The sequence below is a fragment of the Hordeum vulgare genome, chromosome 3H, assembly GCF_904849725.1.
Source record: "Hordeum vulgare subsp. vulgare chromosome 3H, MorexV3_pseudomolecules_assembly, whole genome shotgun sequence".
Lineage (NCBI taxonomy): Eukaryota > Viridiplantae > Streptophyta > Magnoliopsida > Poales > Poaceae > Hordeum > Hordeum vulgare.
Genome location: NC_058520.1, coordinates 35,805,657 through 35,825,623, shown reverse-complemented (window position 1 = coordinate 35,825,623; position 19,967 = coordinate 35,805,657). Strand labels below are relative to the sequence as shown.

Sequence of the window (19,967 nt, the reverse complement as noted above, 5' to 3'; positions counted from 1 at the left end):
AGGAGTTCATGTATTCACCAAGTGTTAATGCGTTGGTCCGATTCTTTATTAAAAGGAGAACCTTAATATCCCGTAGTTTCCATTAGGACCCCGCTGCCACGGGAGGTATGGACAATAGATGTCATGCAAGTTCTTTTCCCTAAGCACGTATGACTACATACGGAATACATGCCTACATTAGATTGACGAACTAGAGCTAGTTACATATCTCTCCATGTTATAACTGTTGCATGATGAATAGCATCCGGCATAATCATCCATCATCGATGCAATGCCTACGAGTCTTTCCTACTGATCCTTGCTACGTTACTTTGCTGCTACTGTTGTCATTGTTGCTACTGTTACTCTGTTGCTACTACTGTCACTTTGCTGCTACTGGTTACTGTTGCTACTGGTGCTATCATACTACCTTGCGACTGATACTTTGCTGCAGACACTAAATCTTTCAGGTGTGGTTGAATTGACAACTCAACTGCTAATACTTGAGAATATTCTTGGGCTTCCCCTTGAGTCGAATCAATAAATTTCGGTTGAAAACTCTACCCTCGAAAACTGTTGCGATCCCCTATACTTGTGGGTTATCAAGACCTTTTTCTGGCGCCGTTGCCGGGGAAGCACAGCTATATTCTCTGAGTCACTTGGGATTTACGTCTGCTGATCACTATGAGGAATCCGATAGATCCAAGAACTAAAGTTTTGCCCTCCACTATGACGACAGGTAAGGAACTGCCATCTAGCTCTACACTTGATTCACCTTCAGTTATGAGTAAGTTTGCGACACCACCTCCTGCTAGAAATCTTGATATGTCGCCTGTGCTTGATGATGCTACTTCTGCTGCCCATGATGCTTATGATGATGCTATGCTTGATACTTCTTTGCCTGATCATGCTATGCTTGATACTGCTTTGCCACTAGGTGCATTCCTTGATGCACAAATTGCTACACTTGCTGCTAGATGTGATGATACTTCTGAAACTACTGATACTATTGAAGTAGAACCTGCTATTTTGCCTGCTAGAACTAGCTCTCCTACACATGAATTGCCTGATATGCCTGAGTGTTATGTTATGGCGGGAGAGATAGCTGAGGATTTTCTTGCGTGTAAGGTTAGCTATGATGTTGACAAACTACTGCTCAAGTGGAAAGAAAAATCTCTGAACGCTAGGATGAAATATGACCCGAAGTTTTCTACTTCTCCTATCTTTGTGACCAATGAGGATTATGAATTCTCTATCGACCCTGAGTTAATCACTCTGGTCGAATCTGATCCTTTTCATGGTTATGAGTCTGAAACGGTTGTAGCCCATCTTACCAAACTGCACGATATAGCCACCCTATTCACTAGTGAGGAAAAGATCCACCATTACTATATCCTCAAGCTGTTTCCTTTCTTGCTAAAGGATGATGCTAAAACTTGGTTCACTTCTCTTGCTCCTAGTTGTGTGCGTAGCCCCCAGGATATGGTCTACGACTTCTCTAAAAAATATTTCCTACCCATAAGAAGCAAGCTGCCTTGCAGGAAACATACAACTTTGCTCAAGCTGGAGAAGAGAGTCTCCCACAAGCTTGGGGGAGGCTCATCCAGCTACTGAATGCTTTGCCTGATCACCCTCTTGAGAAAAATGAAATACTTGATATCTTCTATAATGGACTTACCGATGCTTCTACAGACCACCTAGATAGTTGTGCCGATTGTGTTTTTAGGGAACAAACCGTAGAACAAGTTGAGATCCTATTGAATAATATCTTGTGCAATGAGAATGCTTGGACTATTTCCGAACCACCTCCTAAGCCAACTCCGAAGAAAAGAGGTATTCTATTTCTCAGTCATGAAGATATGCAAGAAGCTAAGAAATCTATGAAAGAGAAGGGCATTAGATCTGAAGATGTCAAAAGTCTACCACCTATCGAAGAGATCCATGGTCTCGATAACCCAATACAGGTAGTAGAAGTAAGTTCTCTGCGTAGGTTTGATGAGAGTGATATTCCTTTTGATAAACCTGCTAGCCTATGCATGGATGAATTCAATAACTTTGTTGCCAAACAACAGAGTTTCAATGATTATGTTAGCAGACAATTGGAACAGAATGCTCGTATGCTTAGTCATTTAAGTGCTTGTGTGGACAGAAATGTCAATGATCTTAAGCTTCTGAGTAAACATGCCTCTATGATTACTACTCAGGTAGAACAAGTACTTAAGGCTCAGAATTACTTGCTCAATGAGTTGAATGACAATTCTGTCAGAGTCGTCACTAGAGGCGGTAGAATGACCCAGAAACCTTTGTATCCTGAGGGTCATCCAAAGAGAATTGAACAAGATTCTCAAGGAGTTAGCACTGATTTACCTAGTCATCCTAGAAAGAAGAAGAAAGATGATAGGAACCTGTACGCTAGCAACACTGTTGCTGCTACACCTGAGAGTCCAATGATGCCTCTGTTTCTGATGCTGAAACACAATCTGGTGATATGAGCCTAATGATAATATCAATAGTGATGTTAATGTTGATGCTCAACCTAGCAATGATAAGGATGTGGAGATTGAACCTGTTGATCTTGATAACCCACAACCTAAGGATAGAAGGTATGATAAGAATGAATTCACTACTAGGAAGCACGGTAAAGAAAGGGAACCATGGGTTCAGAAACCCATGCCCTTTCCTCTCAAACCATCCAAGAAAAAGGATGATGAGGATTTTGAGCGATTTGTTGAAATGATTAGACTTGTCTTCATGCAAATGCGTTTGACAGATATGCTCAAAATGTCTCCGTATGCTAAGTACATGAAAGATATTGTGACTAATAAGAGGAGGATACCTGAGGTTGAGATTTCCACCATGCTTGCTAACTATACCTTCAAGGGTGGAACTCCTAAGAAACTAGGTGATCCCGGAGTGCCCACTATACCTTGCTCCATTAAAGGCAACTATGTTAGAACTGCTTTATGCGACCTTGGAGCCGGTGTTAGTGTTATGCCTCTCTCTCTTTATCATAGACTTGAGCTGGATAAGTTGACACCCACAAAAATCTCTCTGCAAATGGCTGACAAATCAACTGCTTTCCCTATCGGCATTTGCGAGGATGCGCCTGTTGTGGTTGCTAATGTTGCTATCTTAACGGACTTTGTTATCCTGGATATTCCCGAGGACGATGCCATGGCGGTCATCCTTGCAAGACCCTTTCTTAACACTGCAGGGGCTGTTATAGATTGCAACAAAGGCAATGTCATTTTCAATGTCAATGGTAATGAGCATACGGCACACTTTCTGAAGAAATAATATCGAGTACATTGCATCAATGCTATCGAAAAAACTTCTTCGATTCTTATTGGGAGCTTTGAATGCCCTATACCTCCTGTCAAGATGAAGTATGATTTGCTGGTTGGGGAGATACACATCCCTATTGAGGTGACCTAGTGACTATTCGAAAATTCTCCGTTCTCTTTTGCGAGTCGAAAAAGTTTGTCAAGGAGACTTGATCAACCTCATTGACGGATTTCTTTCGATGACCATGAGATGGATGAATTGAGGAGTCACAAACCTCTGTTCCAAGCTTTCACCTTCGGTTGCTTAGAAGAAAAATGATAGGTTTAGTTTAGTTTTCCCTGTTTTCTCGCCGGGCCTGGCAGGCTTGTGGGGCCCACATGCCCCCCCTCCACTCATTCTAGCTCTCATCCACTTCTCCTATCTCCAGAAAAAATCGTTTCGCAGCTCAAACCCGTGTTCTTGCTCCTCTTGCTGGGATTTGCGATCTCCTTGCTCAAAGCACCATTCTCCGAACTGTTTTGGGGAAATTACTCCTGGGTAAGTGACTCCTCCATTGGTCCAATTAGTCTTTGCTCTAGTGCCTTATACTTCGCGTATTTTTGCTGCCTTGGTGACCATGTTCTTGAGCTTTGCATGCTAATTTTAGCTGGTCCCAAGTAGTTTTGATGTATAATATGGCCTCTAGGCACTTGTGGGAGTAGTTGCTATGAGTTTAGTTGAGCCTTGTTCACTTTTCCTTAGAGTCACTGAAAATTTCAGAAAAGGAAGATGTTCAGGAGAAACTATCATCGTGGTTTCTCAAGCAAGAGAGGTCTCCGTATTGCGATTCGGGAGCCCGACCCTTACCAACCAAGGAACGCACAGGTACAACCATGTGAATGGCCTTCTGATGAATTCATGATTGAGGCAGGTTTCAAAGACGAGTTTGATACACTTGTTCACAACGTCGGACTCGAAGAATTCATCTCCGATAAATGTGAACAGTATGTTACTCTCACTGCCTCTTTTGTTCGTAGATTCAAATTTTCAGCTGGCCGTGATACATCTGTACTGTTTGATCTCTATGACAAATCGTATACCATGGATTTAGAGGATTTTAATAGAATTTGCAAGATACCTATTTGGGGTAGTCTCAATGATCCTCCTAAATCTTCGGTTAGAGATTTTTTTCTCTGGTATAACTATTGGAGAAACTAGAGATATTACGCAAGCTACCATGAGGAGCATTCATTTTCCTGCCTTGCATTACTTTGCCCTCTTCATAAGCAAATGCATTAATGGCAAGATTGATCATTGTCACCTCTTCGCACATGACCTTAGTATTCTTAAGAGCGCAGTAACGAGTGATAGAAGTTTCAACATGGGAGCTATAATAGCAAGGAGGTTGAATAATAATGCTAATGAAGGGGACTTCTTTGGTGGGATCTATGCCACTCGCATAGCGAATTTCCTTGGAGTACCCATCCGCAAAGGAGATCCCCTGCTCGATACAACTTTCCTTGACCGCGTCGCTTTAACACGCTACCAGTTCCTTGAGAGGGATGATGAATCCCTCCTATACCGTTTAATATTTAACCGGCAGTGCGTTTTCCATATTACCCTTCCTGCTCCCGCCTTCTTTGACTTTCAGGTAAAACGAAGATATTACATAACCAGAGGAGAGGCAGAGGAATATGAGAGGGAGGCAAAGCTTGCTCGTCTCCGTGAGGCAGCTAATCATGCAGTGGCTGCAGCGCTCCCGTACAACCCCCATTATGATTTTGGGTGTCGCCCGGACCATCCCTGGGAGTAGACCAACTTAGGCCAAAAGCCTAAGCTTGGGGGAGTACGTGTTTCTCACTGACTTTACATCCTTGCTTATGCTTTCACTTTGTTTGCCGGTGTTCACACTTTGCCACTGTATCATCCATGCTAGTTTATTTCTTTTCTCGTTTCCTTTTCGTGTGTCTGTCTAGTTTGAGAAAACCCAAAAAGATTTTCTTGTTCTTCTTTTGCTTGTTGGGAGCTTTCCCGTGTAAATAGTTTTCTTTTTCGTTGGGTCAAGGTAGAAGATCATGGTTACAATGTTTAGTGGCTCTCGCATGCATATCTGCTTATCTGTTAAAGAGCCATATTACTTTGTCTTCTCCTTTGTGTTTGCATGCAGATTCCAGCTTAGTCCAATGCACGAGCACTCTTATTATTGTTCACATCGTTCGGTCGTGCAAGTGAAAGGAAATAATGACGATATATGATGAAGTGACTGAGCCTGGAAAAGCTGGTATGGACTCGATCTATTTTGTTTTTGTAAATATGACTAGCCCATCGTTCCTGATTCAGCTTTGTTGTGAGAAAAAACATGTTTGCAATGACAACTTAGAGATCATAGTTGCTGATGCCATGCCTAATTAGCTAGGAGCTTATAATGGTTTGTCTTGGATGCCCACATGAATGTTGAGATGCCTACGATGTAGTATGATAGGATGGTATCCTCCTTTGAATGATTCAAGTGGCTTGACTTGGCGCATGTTCATGCATGTAGTTGAAACAAAATCAACCTAGCCTCTATGATATTCATGTTCATGGTGATTTATGTCCTACTCATGCTTGCACTCAATGTTAGTTAATCTCAATGCATTTTGATGTCTGTTGTCACTCTCTAGTTGGTCGCTTCCCAGTCTTTTGCTAGCCTTCACTTGTACTAAGCGGGAATACTGCTTGTGCATCCACTTCCCTAAACCCAAAGATGTTCCATATGAGTCCACCATACCTACATATATGCGGTATCTACCTGCCGTTCCAAGTAAATTTGCATGTGCCACTCTCTAAATCTTCAAGAAATAATCTGTTTTGCATGCCCGAACCGCTCATGTGCTGACAGGGGGCTATCAGTATCTTCCATGCTAGGCGTGTTATCCTTGATATGTGTTTATTCACTATCATTCACGAGAAAGGGGCCGGTAATTGGAATGCCCAGTTCCATGCTCAAATCGAAAAGATAATTGCAAACAAAACTCCCCTGGATTGATGTTGGTATGGACGGCACCCGAGTATTCCGCTAGTTGTGTAGTGTGATTGATTGGTGGTGGGGGATTCAAAACTTTACTTTTCTGTTTGGGAATCGCCTATAGCATGTGTAGCGTGGAAGATGGTGAGAACTCTTAGTCATTAAGTTGACAATGAAAGCATGCCACCCAAAATTATTATCTATGTTTTCGAAGCTTGAGCTCTAGCACCTCTGCAAATCAATGCTTCCCTCTGCGAAGGGCATGTCTATTTATGTTCCTGTTGAGTCATCCTCCTCTTATAAAAGCACCAATTAGAGAGCACCTCTGTCATTTTTATGCTTTTCTTTTAACTGTGTTGAGTATGACTGTGACTGGATCTTCATTTCCATGAATTACAATGTTTAGTCAGCCCTTGGTCTTTGAAGGTGCTCTGCATTTATGTTTTGCGGTCTCAGAAAGAGCTAGCGAGATACCATCTATTTGTACTGCTTCATGATTGTTTTGATTGAACTGTTGACATTTGAAACTCATTATTATTTGCTCGCTAGTTGATTATGACATTGATATGAGTTTACCGTGAGACCTAGATGTCATTTGCTTTTGTGGTTTGCTTATGATCTTGCTGAAATTCTGGATATGAGTTAGGCATAATTGCAACAACAAGATCAAATAGAGTTCGTAAAAGTTTTTCTTTTGTCTCATTCAGTTTGTCAACTGAATTTCTTGAGGACAAGCAAGGCTTTAAGCTTGGGGAATTGATACGTCTCCGTTGTATCTACATTTCCAAACTCTTTTGCCCTTATTTTGGTCTCTAGTTTGCATGATTTGAATGGAACTAACCCGGACTGACGTTGTTTTCAGCAGAATTGCCATGGTGTTGTTTTTGCGCAGAAATAAAAGTTCTCGGAATGACCTGGAAATCTACGAGGAGTTTTTGTGGAATATATAAAAAATACTGGCGCAACAATCAACTGGAAGGACAGAGCCAGGAGCTCACAAGCCCACCAGGCCCGGCCCCCCACTAGTCGGGCCTGGCAGGCTTGTGAGCCCCTCGGGGCTCCGCCGCCCCCAATTCCAGCTCTATATATACTCTTTCGTCCGAAAAAAATCAGGGAGAAGAGTTCATCGTGTTTCACGATACGGTGGCACCGCCACCTCCTGTTCTTCCTTTGGAGGGCACATCTGGAGTCCGTTCCGGGCTCTAGAGAGGGGAGATCGTCGCCATCGTCATCATCAACCTTCCTTCATCACCAATTCCATGATGCTTTTCACCGTTTGTGAGTAATCTCATCGTAGGATTGCTGGATGGTGATGGGTTGGATGAAACCTATCATGTAATCGAGTTAGTTTTAACGGGGATTGATCCCTAGTATCCACTATGTTCTGAGATTGATGTTGCTACTACTTTGCCATGCTTAATGCTTGTCACTAGGACCCGAGTGCCATGATTTTAGATCTGAACCTATTATGTTGTCGTCAATATATGTGTGTTTTAGATCCTATCTTGCAAGTTGTAGTCACCTACTATGTGTTATGACCCGGCAACCCCGGAGTGACAATAGCTAGAACCACTCCCGGAGATGACCATAGTATGAGGAGTTCATGTATTCACCAAGTGTTAATGCGTTGGTCCGGTTCTTTATTAAAAGGAGAATCTTAATATCCCGTAGTTTCCATTAAGACCCCGCTGCCACGGGAGGGATGGACAATAGATGTCATGCAAGTTCTTTTCCCTAAGCACGTATGACTACATACAGAATACATGCCTACATTAGATTGACGAACTGGAGCTAGTTACATATCTCTCCGTGTTATAACTGTTGCATGATGAATAACATCCGGCATAATCATCCATCACCGATCCAATGCCTACGAGTCTTTCCTACTGGTCCTTGCTACGTTACTTTGCTGCTATTGCTGTCAGTGTTGCTACTGTTACTCTGTTGCTACTGCTGTCACTTTGCTGCTACTGGTTACTGTTGCTACTGCTGCTATCATACTACCTTGCTACTGAAACTTTGCTGCAGACACTAAATCTTTCAGGCGTGGTTGAATTGACAATCAACTGCTAATACTTCGGAATATTCTTTGGCTTCCCCTTGAGTCGAATCAATAAATTTGGGTTGAATACTCTACCCTCGAAAACTGTTGCGATCCCCTATAATTGTGGGTTATCACCGACCAATCATCTCAGCGACACGAAGCTACCCAGAAGGTACCCCGCCATCTCAGCGGAGAAGCAACGTGGCTTCCATGGAGCCCGTTCAACCTGATTTCACGGCATCTAGCTACCCCGTGGATACTATCACGGAGGCTCAACATTGCGAGCTTATGAAGAAATGTCGGAACTTTACTTTCAAGGCGGCTGTCGGCTCTATTGCACCTCCTCAACCCAACGGAACTTTTCACTGCCTTTCGATTCTACATGGCTATTCTATTGTGATGGTGGATCAAGTAATGAAGGGATTTGAGGAGCTCGAGCTTGACCGCCCTACAAGTGAAGGGGAGAATCAGCTGGTTCGTGCTCTGAGGAGTACATGTCTATGGCAGAAGGAGCACATCAAGATTCCAAACTAGACGCCTCCGCCTCCTCCTCCTCCTCCGGCGAGTCAAGGCACTCCGCCTCCTCCTCCGGCGAGTGATCATGGCACTCTGACTCCTTCTCCGGCTCCTCCGACGCGTGAGGGCACTCCGCCTCCTCCATCGCCTACTCTGGCGCGTCAGATCAGTTCGCCTCCTCCTTCGCCTCGTCGGCAACGGCGAAAGACAGACGCAGCCGCTTTGGCTCCTCCGGCACGTTAGAGCAGTCCGCCTCCTCCTCCGCCTCGTCAACAATGACAGAGGAGAGACGCCGCTGCTCTGGCGGCTAGCAGTACAAGCAGAGGCGGGAGATACGGTCCATCTCTCAAGCCTCTGGAGAAGTTACCATATGAGAGGACCGCGCGGGAAAACAAGGACATATGTTGTGCCCAATTGAGGGAACATTTTGCAAAGAAAACTCCACCTTCGAAGGAGAAGCTAGATCCGGTGAAAGTGACACGCACTATCAATGACCTGAAGCGACCACCACCGCCTCCGCTGGATTCCAACTATGACCGCATTGTTAAAAAGACATATGCAGCAGCGCGGCGGTCGGGAAGTACTTCCACTGAAGCAAGGTTAGCAGATCAAAGAAGTTGGAAAACAATTCCCCAGCTCGGCGAACAGGAGAAGCAATCGTGCCCCCCGCTCAAGGTGTCTAGTGATATCGCCGCTAATCCTCCGGGGATGGTTCCCGGTACCAATCCTGGTGATTACTTGGGGGATGATGTAATTTTTGAAAAGGCTGAGGTAACAAAAGAACAATATAAATACGTGCATGGAAAGCCTCTCGTCAAACATGATCATCCTCCTCTAACAACGATGATGCACAAATTGCATGAGTGGTACATGAAAACCTCCAGGGAGTCTGGGAAAGACACTATGTATGTGGCATTGAAACCAGAGCACGAATTCATTGGACTTCCTATGATGACTATTGAATTTGTGGAGTTATTTCAGTTATACAATCAACTGGCCCTCGACAAACAACTCATGACTTCCTACTGTCCGTAAGTATTACTTCTATAGTTAAGTCTCTAGCTCAGCTCGTTCATTGCATGTATATATAATTATCCTCGCGATATTATGCACATTGACGATCGTCGAATGCAAAAAAGCAGGAATCTTCGACGTTGGGTTCATTAGACCAGATGCCATAAATGAATGGACGGTACGACACTCAACCAAAGAGATCGAGGAGAACTTGCTAAAGTCGTTACTTATATATATATAAAAAGGAAATATTGTTTCCTTACAACTTCAAGTGAGTGTTGTTGTCTTCTCTGTATACTCGGTTTCGCTTACTTGAGGTTAAGTAATGTAATTGATGAGTTATATATGAGTGCACAATTTCTACTTTATTCTGCTATCCATTAAGCTTGACGGGGCATTAGTAACTATCTTAGACTCGAGACGTAAAGATCATGAGGGTTATGCGGACATGACTGCAATGCTCAAGAAGTAAGTTCAGTCAATACCGGGACCATATGGGCATGCAACTTTCGTTAATTTCCTCATATCAAATAATCATTTTCTTTGTCTGGCAGGGTTTGGAAGAAGTTCACCAAAAAGGTTTCCGTTCTAAACAAAGAGTTGCGATTTACACACCCGAGAGTAAGTAGTACTAGCTAGTTCCGCGCATCTCTAATTGATTCAAATTTTCATCAATATATCATTACCATGCTTGCTTATGAGTTTGATTGAACTCTATTCTCGTAAAGTGCTTGTACCAGGAAGAAGGGATTGTTTTATATGCATACTACGTATGCGAGTTCATTCGCCACTCGACCTCTGAGCGGGGCTTTTCTGACAAACAATTTCAAGTACGGAAATAATATTCACAATTTTATTTTATATATCACCATCAATTGTGTTGAGTTTTATTCATATATATATGCATGTATTGACCCCCTTCTTTAAATTAGATATGGCAGATGCGGGATGAACTCCTACCATATGATCGCATACGAACAATTCATGAGGAATTGGTGAGATTCTTTCTTGACCACGTCAAACCTAAAGACGGAGAATACCATGTGTATTTGTGATTGGATCTTAGGCAGATGATGTTAGGATTGTAAAAGATGTTATATTGTATATATGTAATAGCGTCGGATAGATATACGAAAACTTGTTGTTCGACCAAACACGGAGAAAGAAATGTCACTTCTCTCTATATATGTTCAGCATGACGATCTTGTGTAATTAATGGTTTCCTTCATTTTCTTATTACTAGCGCCTAGTTCTCTCTATATGTATAGTAGCTAGCATCAATCAAGCACGAAGAAAGAGATGACACTTCTCTCTATTAGCTAGCTAACACAATATGAAACCTCTAAATTAACCGTCCAAATCCCCCAAACCCCCCTCCCCCTAAAAAAACAAAAACCCCAGCTCCTGCCAGATGCTGACGCGCGGATGTCCTTTGGTCTCCGTTGGTGCGGCTAACCGGAACTAGGGGTGTGTTTGGTTCGGGAATGAAGTGGAATGGAATGTCATGGTTCCATTCCACTGGAACGGGTTGGTTCCGTCCTTGTGTTTGGTAGAGGAGATTTAAAGGAACGGAATGGTTACATTTTGATGTTTGGTTGGAGGGATGGAATGGAATGAAATGGATTTGTTCCCGGCGGCGGCGCGTGCTCCCGGCGACGGCGCAGCAGATGCAGGGGGCGGCGGCGCGGTAGATGCAGGGGGAGGGGGCGCGGTAGAAGGGCCTCGGTGGCGCAGTAGATGGAGGCCACCGGCGCAGCTGAAGGGGGCCGCCGGGGCGGCTGAAGGAGGCCGGCGGCGCGGCAGAAGGTGGCCGGCGGCGCGACAGAAGGTGGCCGACGGTGCGGCTTAGGGAGGGAGGTGGCCAGCGAGGTTATGGGAGAAAGGGGGCAACGTCGGGGGAAATGTGAGAGCGCGAGGTGTTCCGCGTCGTTCCACCGATTCGGAGGTACCAGCGCGTTCCGGATCTGGGAGGAATATGCCATTCCAGGGAATGAGTGGGTTCCGATTCCTGGACCCAACTAAACAGAAGAACGACCTCTAGGGACGGGACGGACCCGTTACATTCCACCCGGTGACACAAACCAAACACACCCTAAAGGTCCTCCTGCCTGGGCTCCCCGCAGCGGCCACGTGGAGACCCTTCTGTCCGAGTTGGTAAGAGAACCGAGACTAAAGATTTTGGACTTTAGTCCCGGTTCGAGAAACGGGGCTAATGGGCCTCTGGAACCGGGACAAATAGGCCATTTTTTACTAGTGATGATTTTATTTCTTATTGTACGATGAACATTTTAAATAATACACAATGAACCTTTTGTATTATATGATAAAAACTTATAAAAAATATGAATATATTTTTTTTGCGAAAAAATTAATATGAATACATGCATCAGACAATTTTCCAAAATACGCATTGAACATTTTTGTAACATATGTTGAACAATTTTTGAATAAATATGTAACATTTGTGTTATATACACTGAACAGATTTCTAATATACGATGAACATTTTTATACATGAGTGAGTTATTTGTAAATATACCATGAACATTTCCTTAATATATGCTGGAAATTTTTGTAACACGCAATGAATTTTTCATGAATACAGGTAAAATAATAATAATAATAAAAAAAAAAAAAGGAGAAACGAAACAGAAAAAAAGGAAAAACTTAGCACGAGAAGAAACACGAAGCGACCGTGGGCGGGCTCAAAGTGGGGCGTGGGAGGTCAAGAGCGTCAAATAGGAATCATCCCAATCCAGGCCGTTGTCTAAACAAAATCAATCCCGGTTATCCTTTACAATCCCTGTTTGGAAAACGATCACAAGGTTCGTTTTAGACCGGGATTATATAGTTCAAGATGCAATCGGCTAGGATTTCGATATTAGGGTTTATTTCGTCGAACCTCTATAAGTTAAAGGTTTAAAATGGACTTTCTCCAAAATTAATTAAGATGGAACTTTTGTTTTACAACACATAGTGACATTACACTTACATATATTGTATACATAACACTAATCCTTACACTGTCTATTGTACATGTCACACGCCCTAACATGTACCGATTAACTAACCATAATCACTATATAATTTATCCTTGCCAAATTTAAGAACACTCTACACACATATATCTGTTTTATTGGTAATATTACAATACAAACATACATAAACACACCAACGAAAAGCTTAATTAAATAAGATGACGAGTTTAGGAAACACACAAATTTAAAAATATACTAGAACTTTCACACGGCCAGCCAAGTATAGTGCAGGCAAGCACATGCATGTGAGAAGAGTTCTATTGCTGGTACATGGTGCCAGCTATCATACCTGTCCTCCACCTTCCATCGCGTTGCATTGCATCTGTTATGTCTTCACTCTTCGTTTTGATGGCCACGCGGTTGATCTTGTCCTCAAAGGCAGAATTTGCAGGCTTGACGATGATGGAGCCCTCCTGCGGCATGCTGTAGACCACTACTTCCTTGAGATCTCCCATCAAACCTTCCAGGCCTTCTCCCCCTTCTTTCCCTTCAAGCTTGATTTGCATCCCGGAGCAACCAGACAGAACAATCTTTTGAATCTTTGGAATGGACATGGGTCGTATTGTCCACTCTGGTACTCGTGTGGCCATCACCAAGCTTGTGAGACTGTTGAATCCTTTATCAGAAAACAAGAGCTTTTCTTCACCGTAGGAATCTTTGGACAATACTAGCTCCAGGAGGCTTGGCAACTCGCCTATCTTGTCAATGAACTTCTGATCTGTCAATGATAGCCTGAGCACTAGCCTAGTGACATTGGGTAGTGTGTATTGGTCCTCCTCTTTGACACCTGATGTGTCAATCTTCCCGATCAACTCTAGGATCTGCAGGCGACGGAGTGTAAATTTTGTGAAGAGTTTGAATGGTATATTCTCCCCAGTAAGGTGCAGGTGCATGAGTGACTCCAGCTTCTTGAATACATCTTCGAGTGCTACCCAATGCGGCTTAGTCAGGCCTGCAATCTGCAAGTAGCGAAGATAAACCATGTTGTGTAAAGGTTTGATGTCGTTGCCCGAGGGATCGTAGCATATCATCCCTGTGAGTGTTTGCATGTTGTTGAGAATCCCAGCTGACTTTGGCAATCCTAGCAAGTTAGCCACAACATGGCGTAGCATTGGAATCTCCCAGAATGCCTCTGCCACCTTCTTCACCTCTGTACTTTTTATGTCAAGTGTCTGAAGGTTGATGAGACGAGCAATGGAGGAAGGGAGCTTTGCAAGGGAGCGACTCCGGAGCCCTAGGTATCTTACATGGATCATATCCCCAATTGCACGAGGCACCTTTTTTATCCTTAACCCTCGTAGATCAATTACACGAAGGAACTTGGATGCTGGTAGAAAATGGAGAGCATGGTAGCGTAAATCACTATTGTTACCTTGCTTCTTCAATGGGAGATGCGCTCTTACTGTGGAGCTGAATGATGCCTTCTCATTCTGTGATCTCTCCTCAGCAAAATCACCCAAGATGGACCGCATCTTAGGAAATGTGGTGCCCATTGGTACATATGTCTCCGTGTAGTTCTGAAGGTGCAAACGGCGAATTGCACCAGGTTCAAAGAGATCAGCATTGTCATGTGCCTCAAGGAAACTTGCCTCATGTGCTTCTGCATGTGCAAAAGAATGGAGACGGTCATGGATAGCAACGAGCCAAACACCTCCATTCAGGTCCCTCTTCACCAGGCGGATCATACCCCTTGAGATCAGCTCCTTGAGGTAGTTTTGGCCAATGTCCTCCATGGTCTTCCCCTTCTTTGGCTTCAGAAACCCCTCGGCGGCCCATAGACGCACGAGACGCCTCGCGTTGTAGATCAGGTTCTCTGGCACTCCTGCAAAATATAGGAAGCAAGACTTGAGCCGACTTGGGAGATCGTCGAAGCTCAGAGCCAAGATCCTTTTCACTTGCTTTGGCTCATTATCCGACTCGAGTTTCTTCAACACCTCTTTCCACTCTGATATGCTCTTTGTCCGAAGAAGCCCAGCCAATAGCACAATTGCCAAGGGAAGTCCATGGGTTATCTTGAACATGTTCTTGCATGCCTCTTGCATTTGTACATTGGGTTCTGATATTCTGCTACCGAAGATCTTCTCTTCAAATTGGTTGTTGGCCCCAAAGACTCTACGACGAAACAGCGTTGAGCTATCATTTTCGTCGAGCTTGCCTATCTTGAGGCGGCTAACTTTAGGGTTAGCATATGCGGCTTCTTTGTCCTCGAGGCGAGTGATGACCATCACTCTACTGCCTTTCTCATTCTTTGGTAGGCTATGAAGTATAGAATTCCAGTTGCTGAAGTTTACCAGGCCATCAAGCATCACCAGGTAGCATTTATCCTTCAGGTATACCAAGAGGGCTTCATGAACTTTTTCTGTGGTCGACAAATTGTGTTCAGAGGTCTCACTCTCAGGACACAAACGCTTGTAGATGAAGTACAAGATGTCTTCATCTCTTATTTGTGGTGGGACACTGATCCAGGCTCGGACATCAAAATGATCCCTTATAATACGACTGTCATACACTTCCCATGCAAGTGTGGATTTACCAGTGCCACTCTCCCCAACTAGTGAGATGACAGATCTGCTAGTATCATCACTAGCGAGAAGGTGACTTTCCAGGTTTGCACGTTCAGCTTTGAAGCCAACAACTTCGGTCCCCTCATCCCTGCATATGTTTGATTTCAAAGGGAAACACATTTAGTAAAAAAAGGTAAAGAAAAGGTATGGCGCAATGTAACATCAAGTGCAATTTTTACATACATAACCAATGTTTTAAGCGAATAGCATACAGTTAAAGTGAAACGTGGCAAAGATTTCTGTTCTTGAGCAAGTGTGACTCTTTATTTATTCGTTCATTTATTTTTGTTTTAAATATGAGATTCAACATCCCTTCGTTCCTCATGCATGCAAGAGTATCCAACGTTAGGGTTTCTGTTGTCTCCCGCCACACAACCGCTGACCTGCCTCGTCTCCTGTGGCCTTAGGACCATGGAGGTGTGGTGGATCCCGGCCCATGCTGGTGGGAGTGTTTCGTTTTTAGGTACTTTTTGAATTTTGGTAGGGTTTCTGTCCTCCACAAGAAGGTGAGGCGGGAACGCTTTCTTGAAGATGGAATGCGGTTCTCCCCGCCTAGCCTTCGTCCTGGTGGTGCTTCTAGCGACGATGGAGTGCGTGTGGAGGCTTGTCTTTGGTGGATATTGCAGAATTTGATCGGCGTTTGTCTTTGGTGAATCTGCTTGGATTCGGTCTTCGTTCGTCCATGTTCGTATGTCTATAGGTTGGATCGTTCCGATCTACACTTCTCTTCATCGACGGTGGTTGATGTTCTCGTGTGCTGGTCCTTTGGGACATTAGCAGGACGTTTTTTCAATTGTCTACTACAAGAAGGTTTGTAGGGCACCGGTGATGGAGAAGCGATGACGGTGGTGCCTTTCGACTCGCCTTAGTGTTTTTAGTCGTTGCTAGGTGTTTTACGGACCTGGATGTAATTTTTTTTAACTTTTTATGTTCTTTGTTCTACCTTATAGTTGTTGATTTACGGACCTGGATGTAACTAACGGAATAAGGTAGTACAAAGAACATCAGTATTTTTAGTCATCGCTAGGTGTTTTACACACTTGGATGTAAATTTTTATCTCTAATGTCTGCAATCCAACCGTAGGTGCAATCAGATGTCTCTATTAATAATTTTCAAGAAATTAACCCCGCCAATGGAAAATCCTCCTTCCACCGAATAGATATCAACCTTTCATCATTTAAATTAATGTTCCACTATTTGATGTATGATTATAGGAAATAATTACTTCCGTAATTTTGGATGCGGCAATTAAAGCGGATTTCTTTCATCTTTTAATCAAAAAGGCTAATTAATTCTGAGTAGTTAACAAAGTAATAAATCTAAGCTTTTAATGCAGATTATTAACATAGGGGAAAGAAATTTGTGTTTCTAATGCGGAATAATTAATGAATGATCCTAAACTGTTCTCGGCCCAACCTGGATGACGGTATATGCACCCCCCCCCCCACACACACACATGCTTGGTTAAGTTTTATGAGGAAAACTTGGTCCGGACCGCTCGGCGGACTGATACAAGACTGCGTTGGATGACACAACACGTCCAAACAAAGCGGTCCAGATAGACGTGGGTGATTTGAGGGTCCGCTTGAAAGATGTCCTTAATGAGTATATCTATAATTTGAAAAAGAAATGACCGCGTGTACAGTTGTGCACTCAAGAAAGTTAAATGTTTCCCATGTGTCCTATAAAATACACTCTAGAAAAATCGTGGTACTTAGTAAAAAAAAATTCCCATATAACGTATATGCATTGTTTTTTCTTTTTTGCACGGATATGCAAAAAAGGTTGTATGATTGATCATGAGAGCTTGAGCTTCCTTCGCAGTTATTGAAGGGTTCATAAGTTTTATAATTTTTTGAAAATAATTCTCAGTCGCATATTTGAACAATAATGATTTAAGGTGTGATCTGGATATGACATGATTAGTGGAGTAGAATTTTAGTCGAAGCTGAATTAGTTGAGTAGAATTATATAATCCCTTGTCTTATATTAGCAATATCACAAGGGGCATGTATTCTCTAGAATGTGCACCCCAAGTCTCCACTAGACAATCCTTGGTCAATCTAGGTATTTTTTTTAGCTATCGTGCATAGTGATGTCCTGGTTATGAAGACACAACTTTAGAGACTTACCGTCTCTCTATAAGATTAAAAAAAGAAGATCTCTCATAGATGCGTAAAGACGTGATCCTACCCTTTGATAACCTTCTCAACATAAAATGTGAATAAGATATTCATGGCATCATAAAGATGAAAATATATCGTCCTTAGAGCATTCCAAATATGCTAGTGGTTGTCTACGTGTGTAGAATAATTAACTAAATTAGCAAACTCGAAATTCAAACAGAATAATTAACTCAATTATTCTAATTACCCACCAAAATAAATCAAATTGTGATTAGTATACTGTGATGTGTTTTCAAATTTGGAGCGGGAAAATAGCCATGAAATAAAGAATTAGTTATCAAAATAGTAAAATGAACAAAGGATGGATTATTGTTATGCACAAAGTTCCAGGGCATACCAAACTTCTAAATCTAAGCTGATCGGACAAAAAAAAACTATATATCAGTACGCGGCTCTATCGATACAAATATAACATACCATTTCATATATTATTTTCACACATACCAACTGATCATAGACCAATATATCAACCGATATCACCAGCATTTGACCCGACATGTCTGCCGCTATAGCCTATAGATCATTATTTTCTTGAATAAAGCTATAGATCATTATGTAGTTGACAACAATAATTTGAAAAAAGGTTGAAAATAAAACCAAAAATACAACGGTCAACATAGGTCCACTTGATTTATATATTTATTTAAAAAATATTAGTGGAAATTCAAATATTTCTGCACAAAAATGGTCTAGTACTCCTTCCGTTCCTAAATATAAGTCTTTTTAGAATTTCTATTAGAAAAATTACATAAGGATGCATATAGACATACATTAGAGTATAAATTCACTCATTTTGCTCCCTTAGTGAAATCTATAAAAAGACTTATATTTAAGAACGGAGGGAGTATTATGCATTTGTGTAAAGTTTCACTACAAATTAACTCACACCATATTCTGGGCGAACCAAAACACAAACGATACACAATATAAAATCACTATTCACATTTTTTGTACATGCAATTTTGTTTCTTTTTGCCTGGATTTTCACAGAATATATTTTGTGGCGAAGCTTTACACACAAGCATGTATGAAGCTAGACCATGTTTCCCACAAAAAAAGTTTTAGAAATAACTGACATTGTCTACGTTTTTGTCTGCATCCACGATATGTCGGGTTTCCTGGGTGGATGATGAACTTAGTTCATACGTTATAAACTTATATGCATATAAAAAGAATGCATGGTGACAATGCAAATTAATTGCTACTCCCTCCGTTTTTAAATATAAGTTTTTTAGAATTTCACTAAGGACTACATACATTACAGAATGAATGAATCTACACTTTAGAATATGTTTATATGCATTCGTATGTAGTTCGTTAGTGAAATCTTTAAAAAAACTTATGTTTAATACCGAGGGAATACTTATTACCACCTACATATATTGGAATAAACGCACGTACGTAGGAGGTAGAGATGGGATACCTAAAAAACATAGGAGGTAGAGATGGTAGAGATTTTGTACGTACGCGTACCAAGCTGGGACGGTGTTGACGGTGGAGTTGTGGGCGGAGGAGGAAGCGCCGGCGGCGGGGGTGCGGAACGTAGTGATCTTGTACTTGTCGACGTTGTCGGAGATCTCCTTGAGCCTCTCCTTGATGCCTTTCATCCGCTCGCTGAGGTAATGGCGGACGGAGACCTGGGTGGTGCAGGAGGCGGCGAGGTTGAGCCACCTCCTCCAGGCGGGGAGCCCCTGCCGCAGCGTGTCGTGGTCGATGCGGCGGAGGAAGTCGTCGAGGACGTCCTCCACCTCGTGCGCCACGTCGCGGGTCTGGCGGACCCAGAGGCCCACGTACTGGTTGGCGCCCTCCCGCCGCTCCTGGTCGGCGTCCTGGATGAAGGTCTGCAGCCACTCCAGCTTGTCCCGGAGGAGACGGATGTCGTCGCCCACGCCGCTCAGCAGCGCCGCCTCCTTCACCGCCAACTCCCCCAGCCGGTTCAGCACGAACGTGATCGAAGCAGACGCCATGCTCGATCGAGATATCTTCTTCTTCTTCTTCCACACGTACGTACCAGCTCAGCTGGCCGGAGCGACGTGGCTAGCTAGCTAGACTCCATGCATGCACGTTAGCTAAGGCATATTTGGCTTATCGTAGCTAAGCTAGATGTATGCTTCCTTTCCGTATATAAGGAGTGAGCCGGCCAGCCGGGCGCTAGAGCTTGTGTCCAAAGTCAGAACTGAGCTGGCATTCCCTAGCTCAAGGATCTATATGGCTCATGCTTGATACCTTGTACGTAAATACATAACATATGCATACTCGGTAAGGCAAGTTTGATTCCGTCAAGAAAGATATGACAAGTCGCATGTGTGTTCTCTTGCTAGCCCGAGCTGCATGCTGATCAAGGCTGCTAGGTC

The 19,967-nt window shown here is 43.0% G+C and overlaps 1 protein-coding gene across 2 annotated transcripts; it reads right to left on the bottom strand.

Annotated features, from left to right (window-relative positions):
- Positions 1 to 12,881: 12,881 nt before the first annotated feature.
- LOC123439443 (putative disease resistance RPP13-like protein 3) lies at positions 12,882 to 19,692 on the bottom strand. Of its 2 annotated transcripts, none has more exons than XM_045116154.1 (2): positions 19,081 to 19,692; positions 12,882 to 15,514 (listed from the first exon to the last, which is right to left on the bottom strand). In XM_045116154.1, the coding sequence occupies exons 1-2, from the start codon at positions 19,578 to 19,580 to the stop codon at positions 13,120 to 13,122; spliced, it is 2,895 nt and encodes a 964-aa protein (XP_044972089.1). In that variant the 5' UTR covers positions 19,581 to 19,692; the 3' UTR covers positions 12,882 to 13,119. The 2 variants fall into 2 exon arrangements, with proteins under 2 accessions (XP_044972089.1, XP_044972090.1); XM_045116155.1 differs by having other exon boundaries at positions 19,087 to 19,692.
- Positions 19,693 to 19,967: the final 275 nt, after the last annotated feature.

Excerpts from the sequence above, each read along its gene's own strand:
- LOC123439443 (XM_045116154.1), bottom strand. The coding sequence starts at position 19,580 with ATGGCGTCTGCTTCGATCACGTTCGTGCTGAACCGGCTGGGGGAGTTG. Across the intron at positions 15,515-19,080 it reads ACCGTCCCAGCTTGGTACGC|GGATGAGGGGACCGAAGTTG; the intron begins GTACGTACAAAA and ends AAACATATGCAG.